Source organism: Aedes albopictus, chromosome 2 (genome assembly GCF_035046485.1).
Source record: "Aedes albopictus strain Foshan chromosome 2, AalbF5, whole genome shotgun sequence".
NCBI lineage: Eukaryota > Metazoa > Arthropoda > Insecta > Diptera > Culicidae > Aedes > Aedes albopictus.
In genome coordinates this window covers 66045773-66067552 of record NC_085137.1, presented here as the reverse complement: position 1 = coordinate 66067552, position 21780 = coordinate 66045773, and the positions used below count along the sequence as shown (strand labels likewise).

At 39.4% G+C, this 21780-nt stretch overlaps 1 protein-coding gene across 1 annotated transcript in view; it reads left to right on the top strand.

The window, feature by feature from the left end:
* The window catches only part of LOC109621667 (neither inactivation nor afterpotential protein C), a 37754-nt gene extending 16291 nt beyond the window's left edge, over window positions 1–21463 (top strand). The window contains exons 6-13 of the mRNA XM_029871362.2: window positions 11698–12086; window positions 12711–13259; window positions 13320–13470; window positions 18656–19667; window positions 19730–19974; window positions 20029–20402; window positions 20456–20849; window positions 20928–21463. Of these exons, the coding sequence (XP_029727222.1) occupies window positions 11698–12086; window positions 12711–13259; window positions 13320–13470; window positions 18656–19667; window positions 19730–19974; window positions 20029–20402; window positions 20456–20849; window positions 20928–21386 (3573 nt within the window). The 3' untranslated portion in view covers window positions 21387–21463. The remainder of the gene's footprint in view (window positions 1–11697; window positions 12087–12710; window positions 13260–13319; window positions 13471–18655; window positions 19668–19729; window positions 19975–20028; window positions 20403–20455; window positions 20850–20927) is intronic.
* Window positions 21464–21780: the final 317 nt, after the last annotated feature.

The following is a 21780-nucleotide window of genomic DNA, read 5'->3' as shown; positions in this document are numbered from 1 at the left end:
GGTTCCAGATGTCCCGCTGGAGGTGGCCAAGCATAAAAGTTAACCAAACCCATGCATGCGACATATCAAATAGTGGCTTTTCTGACATCCTGATGAAAGGTAAGCAGGAAAATATTCTCAGACCATATTTGAACCGGTTGTGTTCCGGAATCGGTTCCGGGTGTCCCGCCGGAAGTGGCCAAATATGAAATTGAACTAAGACCATGCATGCGACATATCAAACCGCGGCTTTTTCGATAACCTGATGAACAGTATGCAGGAAAGCATTCTCAGAACATATCGGAACCTGTAGTGTTCCGGAACCGGTTCCAGATGTCCCGCCAGAGGTGGCCAAGTTTAAAAGTTAACCAAACCCATACATGCGACATATCAAATAGTGGCTTTTTTGTTATCCTGATGAACAGTCAGCAGGAAAATATTCTCAGACCATATGTATCTGAACCGGTAGTGATGCGGAACCGGTTCCGGGTGTCCCGCCGGAAATGGCCAAACAAAAAAGTGAACCAAACCCATGCGACAAATCAAATCGCGGATTTTTAGGTATCTTGATTGGCAAAAAAAAGTTTCCGGCCATATTTGGAACAACCGGTAGTATTCCTCACCGTTTAAGGGTGCCCCATCGGAAGTGATCAAATGTAAAGGAGAACCATCCCCATAAATAGCTGTTTTGGTAACCTGATGCACGGTTAACAAGAGAAACAATCATAGACCACACTTTGGAAAACCAATACTATGCCGAAACCGGTTCCAGGTGCTCCGCCGGAAGTGGTCAAATGTAGAACTGAACCAAACGCATGCTCACCGCGCATTAAATATCGGCTTTTTCGATGACGCGCAGAACGATCAGCAAGAAAAGTCTCAGGCCACTTCAAGACTACCGGTAGTGTACCGGAACCACTTTCGAGTGTCTCTCCGGAACTGGCGAAATGCACAAATAAGTGTTTGACAGTACATCAAATAGCAGCTTTTTTGAATACACGATGATCGATTCGTAAGAACATAGCCTCAGACCATATTTTAGACAGCCGGTAGTGTCCCGAAACCAGTTCTGGGTGTCCCACTGGAAGTGGTCAAATGTAAAAGTGATCTATACCCACCCATGCATGAGATAAATCAAATCGTTTTTTTTGGGTAACCTAATGAACGTTAGCAATGAAATAGTCTCAGACTGTATTTGGGAGACCCGGTGTGCTCCGGAACCTGTTCCGGTACCGCATCGAAAGTAACCAAATATACCATGCAACATATTACATCACGGCTTTTTGAATAACCCGAGGAACGGTTTACTAGAAAATAGGCTCACACCATATTACAGACTACCGGTAGGGTTGCACAACTAGCGTTTGGTGCTTCGCCGGAACTACGAAAGTAAATAAAATCAAAGCAAGCGCTAAATATGTGTAAGAGAACAAAATCTTACAAATTAAACCCACATACAAACAGACGTCGTACTATACTCACTACCTATCGCTCTTGTTTTCAACGGTCAATAAGATATAGCCCAAATGTTCAGAAAAAAATTTGTGATCTGTGATTGTGTAAAGAGTTATCGCTTAGCTTGTTAGTATCGTCTTGATATTGATCAGCCTCCAGTGTTTTATTTATTATTACTATGTCTTCGATAAAATCGTACAGACTGGTTCTTAATCTAATTTATTAACCTATTCCTAAAGTTCTCCTTCGTCATGCCAAAATCGAACATGTTGCTAACTTCATTGAACACTCGTATGCAGGAACTCAAAGGATTGTTGTGGCCGTAGTTAGTTCTATGCCCAGGAACAATAAGGAAGTCGTTTTGTCGAAGTTGACGCGTCGGTACATTCAATGACAGCTGCCGTAGGAGATCCGGACTGTCAATATTGTTCTGCAGTAAATCGAACACGACTAGCTGCTGTGACTTTTTACGCCTATCAGAGAGCAGTTCCAGATCGATTAGGCGGCAGCGTGCAGGGTAGTCCGGGAGATGCTCAGGGTCGTTCCATGGTAGATTGCGAAGCGCAAAACGTATGAAGCGCCTCTGGACGCGTTCGATGCGGATTATCTGCGAAGCGTGATACGGATTCCAAATCGGAGCTGCATATTCCAAGATGCTACGCACCAGGGCACAGAACAATGACTTAAGCGTGTACGGGTCGGTGAAGTGCGTTGCGTTGCGGCGGATAAATCCAAGAACGGAGAATGCTTTCGCAGTTGTTACGGACACGTGCTCGTTGAAACGAAGTTGGCTGTCAATGGTCACACCCAGATCGCGAATTGACTGCACACGTTCTAACTGGATGGAACCCATCTGGTACTGGTGGATTACCGAGTTGCATTTGCGACTAAACGTTATAACCTTACATTTACTGATATTCACGTTCATTCCATTTTCGTGGCACCAGCGCAACAGCTCGTTAATATCCGTCTGAAGTGCAAGGCAGTCTAGAACCGTGGCAATGACTCTGAACATTTTCATATCGTCAGCGAACAACAGCTTTCCTGAGGAGATCCGAGGGCACAAATCGTTGATGTACAGCACGAAGATTAGGGGGCCTAGGACACTACCTTGCGGAACGCCAGATGGTATGTCAAAGGAATTCGAGCACGCAGAATTCACTTTTACAAATGCTTTACGATCAGAAAGATACGACATCAGCCATTCAGTAAACCAATCGGGAAAACCAACATGTTTGAATTTTTCAACGGCGTACCTGTGAGGAACAGTATCGAACGCCTTCGAAAAGTCTATGTAGATCGAGTCAACTTGCATTCGGCGTTCCATTTCTTTGAATAGTACGGAAGTGTAGCATAACAAATTTGTCGTGGTAGAGCGATGAGGTAGAAAGCCATGTTGGTACTCCGAGATTAGCGGTTTAGCAGCGTTGATCACAATCTCGTGTACTAGAGTTTCAAAAACCTTACCCAGACAACAAAGAATCGAGATACCACGGTAGTTTTCCACATTACTCAATGTTCCGGTTTTATGAATGGGTATCATGAAGGCGATTTTCCATAAACTTGGGAAAGTTTTTTCCTCTAAGGAACGGTTGAACAGCAGCATTACAGGCACCACCAATGATCTGGCACAGTTTTTCAATAGTAACGGCGGCAGATCGTCGACGCCAGCACCCTTTGAAGCATCCAACATTGTCAGTGCTCGTAATACATCGTCGTAGGAGAAATTGCAAGGCGGTAGATCAACGTTATAGGAAGGCACTTGACTAAAGCACCCTGGCCGAAGTTGCGGGGCCGTCGCCCTGTACACGCTTTGGAAAAAACTGGAAAACAGATTTGCGGCTTCCTCGGGTGTGTTAGCCGTAACATCGCCGTATGTCACGTTTAACGGAACTCGATTACCTGATCGTTGGGACTTGACGTACTTCCAAAACATCGTAGGGGTACGCTTAAGGTTGGATTCTAATCTACTTACGTATCCTTGGTAGGTCGATGTGAGCAGTTCGTTGTACGCCGACTCAACCGAGCGAAGCATCTCTCTATTTTCGTTAGATTTATCAGAAAAGAAGCGATGACGCACCTTTCTGAGTCTGTTTCGCAGATTACGCAGTTCAGTCGTCCACCAAGGATGTTTTTTTAATGCATCCAAAGACCGTCGACGAGGCACATGCGAAGCTAGAATCTCAGTAAGCTTGTCGTAAAACATGAACACATTTGCGTCGACTGAACAACCATTTAGGTAGTGCTCCCAGTTAACAGATGCCAGTATGGTGTTAAGATGCTCATAATTACAGCGCTTTAAGTCAAGTTCGGGAGTGCTGGATTCCGAAACAACCTGGGCAAGCACAGAGCTGCGAGTGTCTAGCTGCAGTACGAGTGGCGGATGATAATCTTTTGAAGTTAAAATCGGATGCGGAGACTGCAGTACTTCGAAATCATTAGGGGAATTCGAGAAAACCAGATCAAGCACGTTTCCGCTAGAGTTGACAAAGGTGCACCAGACCACACGACGACAAGGAATCTACAAGAATCAGTTCCGGCTCACTGGAAGCGTTCAAGGACAGGTATCCATTGATGTCATCATCGAAGCACCACTTCAGGCGGGGAAGATTGTAGTCTCCCAGTATCAATATAACGTCGATCTCTGCAGCTTGATCGGCAATCCTCTGTGCAGCCATAGCATGCGCTGAATAAAGTGCTGCTTCAGAACAGGGGCGCAAATAAACGTTGCAAACGTATAAGGATCGATTGGGCAATCTCACACGAACAGCAACTTGCTCTAGGTGCTCACAATCGACCAGAGACACAGCCGAGCATTGTAGTCCACATTTGACCGCGACGAGAACTCCCCCACCTCTCGACAGGTCGCTTGTAGCTGCACTACGATCACAGCGAAAAATCGAGTAGTCAGACGTGAGTTCCGAATCGTTAATGTCAGGTCGGAGCCATGTTTCCGTGAAAATGATAACGTCGTAATCGGAGGAAGACAAGCGCAGCTTCAAATCTGTTGTCTTGGTGCGTAATCCACGAACGTTTTGATAGTAGATGGAAAGGAAAGCGTTGTCATGTTGGGAGGAATCGTTGTCCATACGTTCGACCAGCGGAAAGTTCGAGGTTGCAATAGTGAAGGTGCTCAACAAAGTGCTCAAGCAGTCAACTGAGAAGTCTGATATTTTTCAGCCCTGCTTATACGTTGAACATAACGTCGGACTATGTGCAATCAATAAGTTTTAAGTCAATTCAAAGATGTCTTTGATAAAATGCTTGCTTTTCTATACAAATATTCGGATTCAGAAACACTTTGACTTACGTTGTCGGAAAGATTGTGAGAACATGTTCGACGAGAAAGGCACTGTCACCACTAGGTGGATTAATTTGGGTTTTTTATATTTTCCTAGCATTTTCGTAGCATTATTCCCAGGTTTTCAAAAGGAAATTACTTCAAAGATTCCTCTAATATTAAAACTCTAGGAATTCCATCGAAACTTCATCTAAGCATATCTCCCGAAATTCTTCCAAGGACCCTTCTAAGGGTTCTCCACAAAATTGTTAGGAAAACACATCCAAAAAATCTTCCAAGATTTCATCCGGAGTTGCCTCCCAGCACCTAAGATTCTCCGATTATTTCAGGATTTACTGTCCAAATGTCTTCGACTAAACCTCTTAGTTTTAATCCAAAAAATCCTTCAATAGTTAATTCCAAATTTGATCTAGCAGATTTTTCCAGAAATTCTTTTGAGGATTACTCCAGAAATGGCTCCCTGTTTCTACAGGAATTCTGTGGGAATATATTCCTTTCCATGTTTTTCATTAAAATTCACTTCATTAATTCCTGCTGGTTTTTTTTTGGAAATTTTGCAGAAGTAGCATTTTTTTCATAATTTCAACAAGAATTACTCCAATGATTCCTCCATTACTTTTTATTTATTTCTTCAAAATAAATTTCAGAAATTTCCTAAAGTGTTTCTTCTTGTTTTCCTTCAAGTATTTATCCTGAAATTTTTCCAGGAACTTCGTAAGAAATTTCATTAAGATTTTTTTTTTCGAACAATTTTTGAAACTTCACAAAAGATTTTTCTTGGAATTCTTCCATAAGTTTCTACAGATAGTTATTTAGGAATTCTTCGTAAAATTCTTGCAAAAAATCTTCTAAAGGTTCCTCTAGGTCAGCATTTCTCAAACTATGGGTCGCGGGCTCATTTTTGGTGGGTCACGAAGAGTTGGGCAATATTGTAATAAATGGTTTAATTAACTTATGTAAAATGATATTGCTAACCATTTTCTAATTTACAAAAGCTCCCTTGATTATTTCTAGAGTTTCTCCAGATATTCGGTTTTTCTTCATTTCTATTCTTTTTAATCCTAATTAAATACTTATGTTCTGGAAAAAATGTGTTGAAGTTGGTACTTGTAGTTTGCATTTCCAGTTAGATGTACACGTTCAATCAACCGTTAAACATCCAATACAAAAAATCAGCAAAAACTTGTCAAACTTCGACAAGAAAATAGCAGTAGTACTATGATTCTAAAACTCTACTTGATATTCACCCACTCGCTGTAAATATTTATAGCATTTTCAACCTGGTCTTTCAATTTGAAGTAGATTTTAAAATTCTGCAGAAGCGTAAAAACGACACTATATCTTCAAAATGTTAATTTCTAGAATGTATGCGAGAACTTCTAAGACATGTTTCATGCAAAACGAGTCAGACTGGTTAAATATACATGGAAGCTTATCTCAATTTCTTTATACAAAGAGATTACTAAAGCTGAACACTTGGGCACCTTAACCTGTATTTAATTAAAAAGTCAGTCCAAATTTGCAAAAAATGACGTATTTTATGAAAAAACATGCTGGTGGGTCGCCATATTCTACAAAACAACAGGACTTGTTATTTTCTAGTTGTTATTCATACCCAGTCAACCAGTAATCGTATAAGATGTTGCATAAGATGTTAAAGTGGAGGCGATATGCGTACATATTACATGCGCCTAAATGGAGGCACGCACGCATATGGCCTCCACTTTATCATCTTATGCAACATCTTATATGATTACTGGTTGTCTGGGTACCCAATAATAGTATTCGGATTTGTTTAAAAATTCCACTAAGTATTTATTCAAAGCATTTTGCATGATTTACTTCTGAAATTCCTCCATTTTTCTAAAAAAAAATATGAATTTCAGCAGAAATTCATCCAGGGATTCTTTTAAAAATTCGTTCTGGGACTCCTATAATAAATATTCAAATATCTCTACAGAGATTCATTTAATAAAACTTTCAGCGATGCCTTAAGAAAATGTTCCAGATGTTTTCAAAAAAATGTATTTAAAGTATTTTGAAAAAAAAATCTGGAATTACTTTAGAAATTCTCCAAAGAATTTCACCAAAAATTCACAAGCAACTCCAATTTTTTTTTCAGAAATGCCACTAGGGATTCCTTCAAAAGTTTCACAATTTGTCTGAAAATTTTCCTTGGATTTCTTTAGAAATTTCTCAAGGGATTCTTTAAAAAAAATAACTGTGAGATTCATTCGGGAATTTTCTGCAGAAGTTGCTATGGAAACTGTCCTAGGGTTTCCTTCCCAAGTTTTTCGATTGATTCTTTCAGAAAATCTCCCATGTCTTCTATTATAAATTCGCCTAATAATTTCTTCAAAAATATCTCCAGATTTTCCTCCAGAGATTTATTTACAAATTTCTCCATAGATAACTTTAAAAAGGTTTCAACAGATTTTCCGATAATTCTTTCATTTTTTGCTGAAGTCCATCCTAGAACTCATTTGGAAACTCCTCGTAGTTACATTTACTTTAACAATCACCCAGGAAAAATTAAAGAAATTCAGGCAGAATGGATTTCTTTAGAAAATACTTCAAGAATTCCTTGAATTCCAGAAATTCATCTACGAAGTTCTTAATTTTTTTTTTCGTGGAGTCATCAGAAACTTTTCAAAGTATTCCTCTAGAGAATCCTCCATGAACTTTCTCAAAAATACTCCATTTTTCTTCGAAAATGATTCACGGACACATTAAGAATCGGAAATTCAGAAATCTTTCAAATTTTTCTAAGTAGCTTTCTAAAGAATTTTTTAGCGACTTCTTTATTATTCCTAGAATTATCTCAGAAATTTCAACAGGGGTTTCTACAAAAGTTGTTCAATGGATTCTTTCAGAAGCTGTTCCAGCAAATTCTTCAGGAATTGCTCAAGCGGTTCCTTCAGAGATTTCTCCAGGAATTCATCCATGGTTTTTTTTGTTTTTTTTATCTACTTAACCCACACTAAGTTGGTTAAATCGATGGGCTTGGTGGTCTAGTGGCTACCGCTGCTGATTCGTATGCAGAAGGTCATGGGTTCAATCCCTGGCCCGTCCTTTTCATCCTACTTTGTATCTTTCTATCCACTTTCTCTCGCTCTCTCTTCTCTACATATACAACTCATATATATTCATATGTTCATAGCCATCGCTAGAAACAGAAACGAATTGAAAAAAGTCGTTTCCCTCCCTTCCAACTTCCACTCAGAGCACAGTGTATATATAACGCCTATAAGTTATGCAACCAAAGCGTGTTGCGCCGCTTCACCTTATTCACCTTATTCACCACACAATCTACCACGAACACTTTAAATAACCCCCAATCCATGGATCGCATCATCGACCCAACGGTGACTCCCAGATCTCCCATCCTTTCCATCTAACAAATACCCCAGTCCGTGCTGATTGTGGGGACGCAGAGTGCTCTCGGTCTCTAGTAGCAACAACCAGTACACTCTAACATTCCTTTCCCTTCCCAGCTGACTATAAGGACTTGGCCGGCGCCGTTATTGATCAAATATGCATGAGCTGCTAAAATTGCACTTTGAGAATAAGTGGAATGTCCCAGCCCTTTATTCAGTTGGATCTCAGTGCAACTGGTACCAGTTCAGATCAATCACGGAGGAGCAACCATTGACATGTATAGTCAGAATTGATCGTTGATCGTTTTTTAACCCACACTAACTTGGTTAAATCTCTTCTAAAATGGTTTCCGTTGCTTGGGATGTTCATGCCAGTGGAGCAGCGTTTATTGAAAGAATTATTTCCGTATTTCAAATACTTTTTCGAAACTTTTTGAGACTTTTGGAGGTTTTGCATAATATACAAAGGCTTAACTGAAAATGAAAATGTGGCATAACTGTCTCAAGCCAAAAGATGCATTTTGAGATACTGAAAAACGCATATGAACATTCCAAGCAACGAAAACCATTTAAAAGGAGATATGACAAATTTAGTGTTTATTCCAACCTTCAAAAGTGAGATAACGACAATTTTCAAACACAATTTAAGTATCGAAGAAACTAAGATCAACTAATCAGTTGAGCTGTATAAGATAGCATTTTTATTCAACATTACATTATGCTTTGACATTTTTGCAACTCTGCAAGATATCTCATTCATAGGAAAACTAAAAAATCAGGTAGAAAGAATAACAATAAGGCAACACTGTCTTCAGAAAAAAGATGCATAATAACATACTGAAAAAGTGTTCAGAACATCATAAGCCATGAAAACCCCATCCAAAAAAGATATAAAGGATTTTGTGGTTTTCCTAGGTTTGAAGGGGTTGTTTTTACTATATTTATTATATATGTATTTCTTATTTCAAAAGATAGAACAAAAGTGTCTTCAGCGACATATTTCTGCATGATATTATCTACAACTTTGCCTAAGGCACCATTTACTTATCGTGGCTTATGTAGAAAAGAGATTTTTTTTATCTATATTTTGAGTAAGCTTATCAAAACTTGCCCCTAAAAATATGTAACTACTTTGCAGAACATATCATTATAAAATTTTCACATTTTCACACTCAAAAAGCCCACGATCGTGTTTTTCGCGATTTCATCCAATGTGCATTGGGTGGATTGTCGCAACAAATTCAGGTTGCGACATTGTCATTATTGTTGCGCGATGGTTGAATTTTGATTCAGTGTGCGCATCCAAAGGATTTGCTGCTGTTGATATTCTTCTTTGTGGCTTCGCACACGCGCACTCGCACTCTCACGCGTAACTAAACGGCACCCTTAGGGAACGGGAAATTTAAAAATTTAGTTTTCAAATTTGAAATAAAATTAAATGGACAACCCCTGTCCACCGGAATATAGATATGAGAATCAGCAGAACCGTTTGTTTGAATTATTCAACACTAATGCAACTAATTTGTTTGAGTTGCTTTCACCAGAAAATAAGATGGTAGAGGATGATTATTTTTGTTTCAATGATTAGAAAATGTATCAATGAAGCTAGGTTCAAATGTTGTATCAAATTTTCATAGAAATCCAAACAGCACAAGCAAAGGTATAGCGTTTTGCGGCTCGCTCCCTTACGGGCGCGTAGTGCAAACTAGAAACTTTAAACGCGATTATCTCGGAATTATGTTTTTCTAAGAACGTCAATGCGGTGACTACGATTGCGGAAACAGTGCACAACCGATTTCTACCATTTTTTTTTAAGTTTTCGCTGTTCATGTGTTGTGTCCTTGAACGATCAACATTTAAAAAAAAATCATATCAGTGTTATGATTTCTTTCATACATTTTTTGCATGCAAAAAGTGTTTTTTTTTAATAAATCGTCCCTGCTTGAAAACATTTTTTAATATTCTGATCGTTCAAGGACACCATAAGGTCATCTAGTAACGGTTTTCTTTTGGGTTTGTTCTTTCAGTTGAGCCGTTGGACTGTCATCCTAGTCACGGCAAACCTCTTAAAGGTGAAGATATGACGAAGCTACAGCCCGAATTTTCAAGAGCACAAATCTGAAGAACCACGTGTTGGTTTGCGCTGAAAAGTTGATCGTTTGGTTACCCGCTGGTGGTCGATCAACTTTTCAGAGTAAACCGTCCAATGGATCATCAGATTTGTGCTTTTGAAAATTTTGGCTGTGGCTTCGTTATACAGGGGATACTCAAAATAACTGGGATAGGTAAAAATTTCACTTTTCAAAAAATGTTCAACTCGCTGTAACTTTTCGAAAAGGGCATCAAATATTCTCAAATTTTTACTGTAAGTTCGTCAACTAGTTGTGTATCAGTGGTCAAAATTTGGAAAAGATCAAGCCATTCTAGACAAAGTTATAAAGGTCCTAAAAAAAGGTAGAATTATCCGATTGCCAACTTTGAGCTGTTATATCTCCGGATTCAATGAACCGAATGCAATGAAATTTTGATCATTCATGACTTATATAATGAGGTATTAAAAGCTTTTGACTAAACTTAAAATTCTTTACACAAAACAAAATTATTACGATTGGATTATTTTTCTAATATACCACAAATTTATCCAAAACTTCATCATCGTTTCAAAATTCGAGATAGTAATTATAGTTTATTTAAATTCCCTCTAATTGACTTCAATATGAATATGTTTTGAAAGGAAGTAACAAAATAACCGGCATTAAATTGAAAAAGTAATGGGATGCATATAAAAAAGAGATAAATTTACTAAAAAAACATAGAATAAATGAAACCACCATTACTTTCATTCTTATTAATAATTTCAAATTAAGTAAACTGTTTTTCAAAGTTCATTATATAAATCATAAATGATCAAAATTAAATTGCATTCAGTTCATTGAATCAGGAGATATAACAGCTCAAAGTTGGCTATCGGATAATTGTACCTTTCTCTAGAATCTTTATAACTTCGTGTAGAATGGCCCGATCTTTTCCAAATTTTGTCCACTGATACACAACTAGTTGATGAACTTACAGTAAAAATTTGAGAATATTTGATGCCCTTTTCAAAAAGTTACAGCGAGTTGAACATTTTTTGAAAAGTGAAAATTTTACCTGTCCCAGTTATTTTGAGTATCCCCTGTATATTCACCTTAAAGAAAACACGTTTTACAGAAAATGCTACAACTTTGGTTATTTTTCATATTCTTAAGCTGATTTTACACATTTAATATTGTACTATGTACGATGAGAAACGAGCATTTGTAAAAATATGGTTACATTATTTTACAAAAGTTCAAACTTTTCCTTATTTTCTCGCCTATCAACATATAAAACCCCTTAAGGAAAATCCAATACCCATGGCTTTGATGCACAGGGATTTTTGTGAAAACTTCTTTGAAAAAAATATTAGAAGACCATAAAAATGTGTGTTTTGCTTCAGTTCAAGGCGGTATAAATGTAACGAATACTAATCTGTAAAATACCTCTAGTGTAGAATTGGCTTAAGTTAAAATACACAATAAAAACTAAAAAAAAATCCTCTTGCAGTTTCACACCAAGTACATGTGCAAATCCCGCTCGGACAACGCGCCGCATATCTTCGCCATTGCTGACAGTGCCTTCCAGGACATGCTGCACCATGAGGAACCCCAACACATCATTATGTCCGGCGAAAGCTACTCCGGCAAAACGACCAACGTAAAGATGTGCATGAAGCATCTGGCCATCCTGGGCGAAGGCAATCCCGGAGTGCAGCAACGAATCGAATCCGGCTATAAGGTCCTATCGGCCCTGGTCAACGCCGGAACGCCGCTGAATTCGGACTCGACTCGAAGCATCGTACAAACTCAGCTGACGTTCGGATCGACCGGCAAACTGTCCGGTGCCATTTTCTGGGTGTACTTGCTGGAAAAGCTCCGGATTTCGTCCACCAATATGTAAGTACAGAAAATCGAAAAAACGGTAGATAGACTCCAACTATGTGTTCGCATCCTATGACAGCCTACGTATTTCGACCTAAACTTTAAGGCTGTCTTCAGTGTCTCGCTCTTGGCTCGACTCAAGTAGGAGACACTGAAGACGACATTACAGTTGTGATCGAAATACGCATCTGTCATAGGATGCCAATACATAATTGTAGTTAAACTGAACAGTATATATACCCGATTTCATTTAACTTTCATAAACAAAGTCACATTTTTTAAACTTATAAAGTTAGGGCCCATTCTATGACGTCCCCCCCCCCCCTCTGTCACGCTTTTTCATATACCTTATACATGGATGTCACACTTTCTCAGACCCCCTTTCCCCTTAAACGATGGACGTCATATTTGAACGACCTCTTAGTCAATGAAATAAGAATCGCACGACTCGTAAAAAACAAACTCGAGTAGACCAGTTTACTACCGAAAATCAATTTCACTCCCTTTTACAGTGCTCGAAGCACAAGCACGTACTAGATTCAAGCTCTTGCCGAGCTTTAGCCGATATGTTCGAACAGGTTCGAGCCCAAGCTAACTTACCGATTTTACCTCTTCTTCCATTCCACACTCCACGGACAGGAACCAATCGAACTTTCACATATTCTACTACTTCTACGACGCAATGGACGCAAAGGGACGGCTGCGTGATTTCTCGCTGGTAAGGGGCCGTCACTATCGTTACCTGCGCATACCGGAGTCGACCGGCGGAAGTAAGCTTCGCTACTGTCGTGACGACGTAACGGGTAACATACAGGCTTTCAATGAGCTCGAACAGTTACTGCTGGAACTGGAGCTTACACCGGAACTGCTCGAAACGGTTTACCGTACGCTGGCGGCTGTTCTTCTGCTGGGGGAGGTGCGCTTCCGAGATCACGAAGGGGTAACCGAACTAGAGGATTTTGAGGTTGCTACCAAGGTAGCAGCGTTGCTCAAACTTGATGAGAAAAAGTTCCAGTGGGCACTGCTGAATTATTGTGTGATTATTCGTGGTTCGGCTGAGCGGAGGAGACATACCGCCGATGAGGCCAGGGATGCGAGAGATGTGCTGGCGGCGACTATTTACACACGACTGGTGGATTGGCTGATCAATACAATCAATCATAAGATGTCGTTCGGGCGGGCCATCTAGTAAGATAATTATGATAACAATATTTTAGTTGAAATAAAAATAAACATGTTTAATTTTAGTGGAGACCAGCATTCCATCACTATAACGGATCATTTTGGCTTTGAGTGTTTCCATCGGAACCACCTCGATCAGCTAGTGGTGAACTCACTGAATGAGCAGATGCAGTATTTATATAATCAGCGAAATTTTGTTTACGAAATGATTGAACAGGTAATTGTTCATAGTTTGATAATAATGAAATTATAATTTACTACAGTGCAATTTTAAATATTTTTATGCAATTCGGTATCATAATTTCTATTTTATTTAACTCATTTCAGTATCATAATTGTCAATTTTTCCGAACTGGTTCATTATGCAACTAAAATGAGTTGCATAATGAAAAATAGTTGCATAATGTTTATTATGCAACCCATTTGAGTTGCATTATGAACATTATGCAACTCAAATGAGTTGAATATTGAAAAAAATCATTGCATAAAATTTTGTATGTTAATCGTTGCAAAACTCGATATTTTCAGCACTCGTCGTATTTATCCAACTCGGCAAGCCTCGTTGGATAAATGTACGACTCGTGCTGAAAAAATCAACTTTTTGCAACTCGTCACATAAATAACTAGTGTAGAACACTGTGTATTAGTCTGAAATTAGTCTATGGTATTACTGTCGTTAAAATTATCATTTGCTATGTAGCAGAGGTTTTTAGACCATTTGCCTCGCGGTGCACATTTTAGAGACGTGGTTCAACCATTAATGGATTTCAAGGGAAAGAGTAATTATTTTTTTCCAAAGGGCCTGAATAATTTTCCATAGATGCTTTCTAGTGCATACTCTTAACTTTGAAATGTTTTTCTAGAAGCTTATAATAAAATATATGAAACTCTATTTTCAAAAAATGATCTCAAAAACTATAAAACATATATCGATGAATGTTTTATATGTTACGCCAGGTATTTTGAATTTTCCAAAAAACACACATGTGCCCTTTCATATTAGCGATTGAGCTGAAAATTTGACAGCGAACTGCAAATATATGTTGATGATGATGATGATGATTGTGTACCCACCATCAGCGCAAGGATTACCTATGGCTGCAGAGTCATACCGGTAGGGAATGATCTACCTGATGGTTTGTTGTAGCAGGGTAAGCTAACTGCAAATATATGTTATAGCAAAGCTGAGATATTTTCGGAGCACCTGGAGTTAACTTTGCTCCAATCTTATGCAAGAATGGCAAAAGCACAAATGTCATTATTCCCGGCCACGCCCATATTTACCGTAACTTGGGATAGGGGAAGGAAATGTTGATATAGCACTTATTTAAGAGGCCTCCGACTCAGTGACACTCCCATAAGTACAACGGAGTGGTTGGGAGGTGTATTATGTAGGTCAAGAATTTGCCTGAAAAGCTGGCGATGGGCCCACGGCATTGGTTGTTTATTTGGTTGAAACTTAATCTTTTGAAAGCTGGCAATCAAAAGAGTTTTTTTTTTTCCTATTTATTGTTTAAATAATTATGTTTCTGCTCAGTGAGAGGCCCAAGCAGAACCGATCCCTCCAGGGTCATCGGAACTTTGCAATGTTTGAAACGCGAGAAAAAAAAAAGATGATTCGAGAAATAACAAAATAAAAGAAAAGAAAAAAATAAACAAAAAATGACGTCAAACAATAACAAAAAACATCTCAATTTATAAAAAAAAAGAAAAAATAAAACAAGATCGCGTAAAACGAGTAAAAAAAATTGGCGATCCGAAAAAAAAAATCATTTTTTCTAAAAAAAAAACACACTTACACCCGCGACATTACGACAAATAAAAGAAAAGAAAAAAATAAACAAAAAATGACGTCAAACAATAACAAAAAACATCTCAATTTATAAAAAAAAAAGAAAAAATAAAACAAGATCGCGTAAAACGAGTAAAAAAAATTGGCGATCCGAAAAAAAAAATCATTTTTTCTAAAAAAAAAAACACACTTACACCCGCGACATTACGACACTCGGCTCGAAGAAAAACGACGCGGACAACGTGGTCTACCCGCCACCGAATGATATGGCGATCTTGACCCTTCAAAAAATAAGAAGGATGTTTCGTCGGCTCGACCTCAGGGTTGCCCGCTTGTAGATACATCTGAAATAGAAAATAGTAATAAATGGTGATAGGCTCACAACAGTTACATAATTTTCGGAAATAAATTTCTCTAGACATAGACAAACATTACCTGAATTCTCCTGAAACAAACGGTTTATTAACAATGAAAAACATAATATAAAAAAAAATATATACCAAATTGTGATCTTGGAATTTTCCTGCATTTAAATTAACAAAGCTAAAAAATTACAAGATCAAAATTTGTTATGGTAGATCTTACGCCGTAACGCACCATAGTGATCTACCCACGTTACGGGGCTCAACAGAATTTAACCAAATTTTGAACACAAACTCGCACAACACTATAGTTTTTAAAATATACGGGATCAATATTTTCTTGGACTTCTGGACGGAGTAAGGCCGGTGGGTCACTGGGTCAAGTTGAAAAAAAAGGCCAAGTACGATTTGCACCCCCATAACTTTCTTTTCAACGAAGTATTTCAATGGGAGTTTGCACATTCCATTACCTAATGATAGTTGATGTTGCTACATGATCTAATTGGAGATTTTCCGATAGGTTCCTTTTGAGTTCTTGAGATATTCAACATTTCTGAACCATCCAAGTCTACATTTGCGTTTATTGTTTCCAAATGAAATTAAACACTAGATATTATTCCCTTATTGACCCCATCGGTAATCGGAGACATTTTTAACAGTTCACTACTCACTAGTTTCTTCTCACTCTTCAATTCTCGCTTCACACTGATTGTGCTTCCCTCACTCCTAGAAGCTCACTCCTCATTACTCATTCTTCATCCCTCAGTTTCCATTATTCATTACTCCACTGCTTATTCCTTTCAGTTCACTTCTGGCATTTCACTATTTCACTCCTCACTTCTATCTTTTCGCTCCTCACTGCCATCCGGAAATATGGCAGTGCACCTGCACCGCTCATTTCTCACTCCTCACTCAATACGCTCAATATGCTCAATACTCATCACACAATGACTCTCCACTATTTCACACTCTTAACTGCTTCACACTCATCACTGCTTCAAACTCCTCACTTCTCACTCTTCACTCTAATTAACAGTAGTCACTCATTACTGATTCAAACTTCTAAATGCTTAGTATGTCTCATTGCTTCGTACTCCTCATTATTCACAATTCACTGCTCACTTCTAACAAATAACAGTTCACTCTTAAATACAATAGATAATAAACTCCTCACTCTTCACTCCGCACAGCTTACTTCTCACTCATCACTGCCCCACCCTCTTCATTTCTCATTTCAAACTGTTCACTCTTCAATCATCATTGCGCATCCTTAACTTCTAATTGGCACCTACTCACGATTTCAAGGGCACAAATCTCTTCGTAAACAAAACCAGCGCACCTGATTTCTTATTTTGAGCTTCTCACAAGTGAGCAAGAATCGAATAATAAAATGCACACATAGTGCACGCAGTTTATCTATGTAAAGTTGTTACACTAAATAAATCAATGTTATTTTCAATTGTTATTTCCAGAAATTTTATGGATGAAACTCACCTGAAAAGAATCTTTGTCTGATATTCATTTAATTATATTGAACAATGCAACAAATACTTTATCAGATTTTTACATGCAAAGAATACCAGTAGGAATTCTATGGATGACGTACTTTTTCTGAGTTTCAAATGTTTACTTATGGGCAATTTTTTACCATTTCTGCCCTTCTTAAACATCATTCACATATTTAACCGTTTTTGTGGAAAAACCGATTACTCATTTCAAATTATTCTAAGATTTTTTCCCGAAATTTTGGAAATTTTGGAAGTACCGTAAAACGGGATATCATTGATCCGCGGGGTAACATTGATCTATTTATCCCATCTCATGGAATGTTCAAACAAGCAGCTTTCATTGCATCTGTTCCTGCTCATAAATTGTATTTCGTAATCTGTTATTGCTTAGCTACTGAATTATATGAAATTTATGAAAATTGAGTTTCATAAGCTTATAAATAAATCTATTTTTCTTAGCTGTGTCGCAATTGGATACATTCTCAAACATTCATGCTTGACATAAATGAATACTAGATACAATGTGAGGTTTGAAGTCACTGTAACAACTTAATATGACAGCCCAGAATCTAATTTCGTAAGCGAAACTTTTGTGAAAGTGCAATTATTTTTTAAAATAGACGATTTATTAAAGGTAGTCCTTAATTCCCTAATGAATTGCCTACCTTTAGGCGTTTATCATGGTTTAGACGATTTAAATCCTAAAATAACTCAAAAAGTACATAACTTGTAAGAATTTGGGCAACATCCCCAAAATCAAAGACTCTGAGCTTAGTAAGTGAGGGTGTTTCAACACAAGCAAACATTTTTCACTCAAGTTATCATTATTCCAAATCAACAAAATCAAAAATTAGATTAGATCTTTAAAAGCGTCGGTATACATCTTAAAATAGCTCAACACGTACTAAGAGTTCTAGTACTTGATTTGAAAATATAAATCATGTAACAGTCAAAGAAATCTTGCGTTGATTCATTTAAATCTTCGCCAACGTTTCGACCCTGGCTGGGATCTTCTTCAAGGCCTAAAGTGTATTCATTATTATTGTGAGGTGGGAGTTAAGTAGCAGAGAAAGCCCACCAACACCTGTACTTATCATTGAGCGCCATACCGGAATTCCAGCGTAGCGAAAAATTAATGTAAACCCGAAAAATACAAACCCACGCAAGCAGTCTTGGCTAGAGAAATTCGCCTATAGTAATACCACAGAGAAACAGACATCACACTCAAATCGCTTCCCATCTATTACCTTTTCTGTTTGAAGAAAACATGTTTGATTTGTTGATTTGGATCGAGTAAGTTAAATTTTAGAAATTTTGTAAAAGTATCTCTTGAAATGTCCTTGCAAAATTAATAACGAATAAAGTTTAGGCCTTGAAGAAGGTCCCAAAAAGGGTCGAAACGTCGGCAAAGATTTAAAAGAATCAACGCGAGGTTTATTTTACTGTAATGCTGGAAAATGTCTACAAACAACAACACCAGTCGTGCCACCAACATTAAATCATGTAACATTTGCTTGTGCAAGGAAACAATCAAATATGAAAAACCGAAAAAAAAAATATCTACGTTACCCCGGATTACGGTATGTTATACCCGCGAATTCGAACAATTTGCTTGAGAAAACTCAAGGGCATGAAGAGTCATACCCGTGATCAACAATTGATTGATGTTTGTAGAACTTCAAATGCACAACATGTGGTTCGCCTCGATAGCAAATTTATATTTTCTTTTTCTATTCATAGGAAGAGGAACAAATCCCGGTTGTCCAGTTACACTTTTACGACAACAAGCTAGCGGTGGACCATCTGATGAACAAACCGAAAGGCTTATTCAGCTTCATCGATGACGCCAGTCGAGGTCGCCACGGTCAGAACTACATTATCGATTCCATCCACACCAACAATAGCCCCTTCATAAAACGAGCCAGCGGCCATGAGTTCAGTATCGCTCACTACACGGGACGTATCACATATGACGCCCGGGGCATGGCCGACAAGAATCGAGACTTTATCCCACCGGAGATGATTGAAACGCTGCGGAACTCCGGTGAACCCGTGGTTACGATCATGTTCTCGAACCCACTGTCGAGGACCGGGAATCTGACGATGGCAGCCGAGGAAGCCCTGGGCAAACAAACGCAAAAGCCCAACAAGAAGAAACGCTGGGGAGCGGCCTTGGTAGCCGAGAAGAGCAAAGCCAAGAAAATGATGAACACTTTGTCCCGGGGTCAGTACTCGCAGGTTCACAAGATGCGCACGATAGCCAACGTGTACCGGGCTACTTGTTTGGAGTTGATTCGCACACTGGCCATCGGACCGAACAGTGGCGGGACGCATTTCGTTCGGTGTATTAGGTCTGACCTGGAGTACCAACCGAATGGGTTATCCAAGGAAATGGTTCGACAACAGGTCCGGGCGATGGCCGTACTGGATACGGTTAAAGCTCGACAGAAAGGGTTTTCGCATAGGATCCCGTTCCAGGAGTTTCTGCGTCGGTATCAGTTCTTGGCTTTCGAGTTCGATGAAAATGTCGAGATGACGAGAGATAACTGTCGGTTGCTGTTGATTCGGCTGAAGCTGGAAGGATGGGTCATTGGAAAAACGAAGGTGTTCCTGAAGTACTACAACGTGGAGTACTTGTCACACTTGTACGAGACGCAGGTTAAAAAGATCATCAAGGTTCAAGCGATGATGCGAGCGTTCCTTGCGAAGCGAAACATCGCTTCAAAGCTGAAGAATCTTCACAGAGCATCAGGTAAGAAGTTGTTTTCAGGGCTATAAAGAATAGTTAACAAAGAACGTTTTATATTTTCAAAGCTCGAAAGCGGCAGACAGCCGAAAATCCGGATAAAGCAGCCTTGAGGATTCAAACTGCGTTTCGAGGACATATTGCCAGGAAAAAGTATTGTCCGCTGATAAATGAACGCACTGGGAAACTGGACAGTGAAACGGCGGAGTTTTTGAAACCTTTCGCCTATCGTTGGAGAAAGAAATCGATGTATCAAATATTGCTACAGTATCGTGCCGCCCGTTACCAGGATCTGGTTAACTTCTCGCAACAGGTAATTGGTTTTATTGCTGTATTCTCGTGAATTGAAATAATAATGTTTCACCAGGTTCATATCTACAATCAACGAGTTGTAGCGGGCACTACAACTTGTAGCAACTGTATTCTATTAGATAAAATCGATCCATCACAACGAAACCGGGCAATACTTGGACCGATTCGTCCAACAGTTTGGAAACTACGCTTTAGATGGGATGAAATTCCGTTCTTCGATACTACGTACATGTGCGACCCGTCAGCTGCATCCTACATGTACACAGGAAATGATTCTGACACCGAAGACTGGGATGCTCCATTGCGGCGAAGGAAGAACCTGTCGTCAGAAATCACCAGATCCGCGCAACGTGGCAATCCCAACGATCAGATGGACTACGGCATGGCCAATGAACCATTTCATCGAGACCCCAGTTTACCGATTAGGAAGTACTGATTAAATGTCTATGTTCAAGCTACGACTCTAATTCTTCTCTTTGCAGACTATCGCCTCGACACAACGCCGACTACCCGGTTCGGAAATCTCCGGTCCACGTTCCGGTGAACATGTCTTCGGTTTACTCTCCGGTTCCGTATGCTCGCCAAAGCATCGACGACATTCGTAACAAGTTCGACGCAACGACCATCGAGGACCCAATGCTAAAATCAGCTGTCTACAAGAAACGTCCGGCACCGAAGGCCCCGATCATGATGGATAAGGAACCGTCTCCGCCGATCGAAAACAGAAACTACAAGAAGCGTCCTGCTCCACAGCCAACCAGACAGTGGGAGCCCAGGTCCGGTGCGGAATACAGCTACGAACCGAGAGTTACCCCTAGCAAGGTCAACCCCATAAAGGAAATGCAGTTGATAGGAAGGAAGAACAGCGCCGATGAGGTAAGAAGGCCTTCAGAAAAGAGTTTCCTCAGAGACTATTAAATTTTACTTATCAAAAGAACTACCACTTCGTTTCAGAACGATAACATGGATGACGAACCACCTTTCAACTTCCAAGGTATGCTACGTAAAACCAACTACAACCGAGCCTCGATGAAACGCGCGAATGACAACCAACGGATGTCCCTATCCAACATTGACTTTGACGATTCGAACAACAACAACAACTCGTACATGGACAGTTTCAACCGGTCAGATTCCAACGTGGTCTATCAGAGTAAATTCGGCGATAACCGCCCCAAATCCTGTGGGGGCTTGGATAATGACAACAACGGAACAACCTCGCCGATGCCACGGAAATACTCGCTGTCGCACGATGCGATGATGAGCAACGAAGGTGCCGCCGCCGCCGCCGCCGCTGTTGCTGGGCCGTCCCGTAGCCGTTCGTCAACTCCGTTCGATGAGAACAAAAACAACTATATCCAGGAGGAAATCGCTCCGGGGATATTCATGGAGGGGTACGTTGAGGATATCTAGGGATAGGTGTTCCTCTAAGTCCGTTTTAACTGTTGATTGATTCTATTCTGCAAGATTAAAGCTCCTTATGTGTTTCACCATCGAGAGATTGTTCTCGGAACGGATAGTAAAGAAATCCACATATTCACTTGTTGCTTTTTGATCTACAATTTGTTCCGTTGAATCTATGCCGGATGAATAATATTATCTATTGGATCCGGTTGTGGAATCTAATTATTTCTAGTCACTCTTGACCTAGACGTTAAGTAGGGGAGACTGAGGAGACTTGATCCCACGGGAGACTTGTTCCCCCCATATTTTCTCGGAATCAAAAACAGTTTTCTTCTAGCATATTTTTTCCAAAACAACATCTGGACAGACGACAATGTTTTGGCTACAATTGATTTTAATTGTG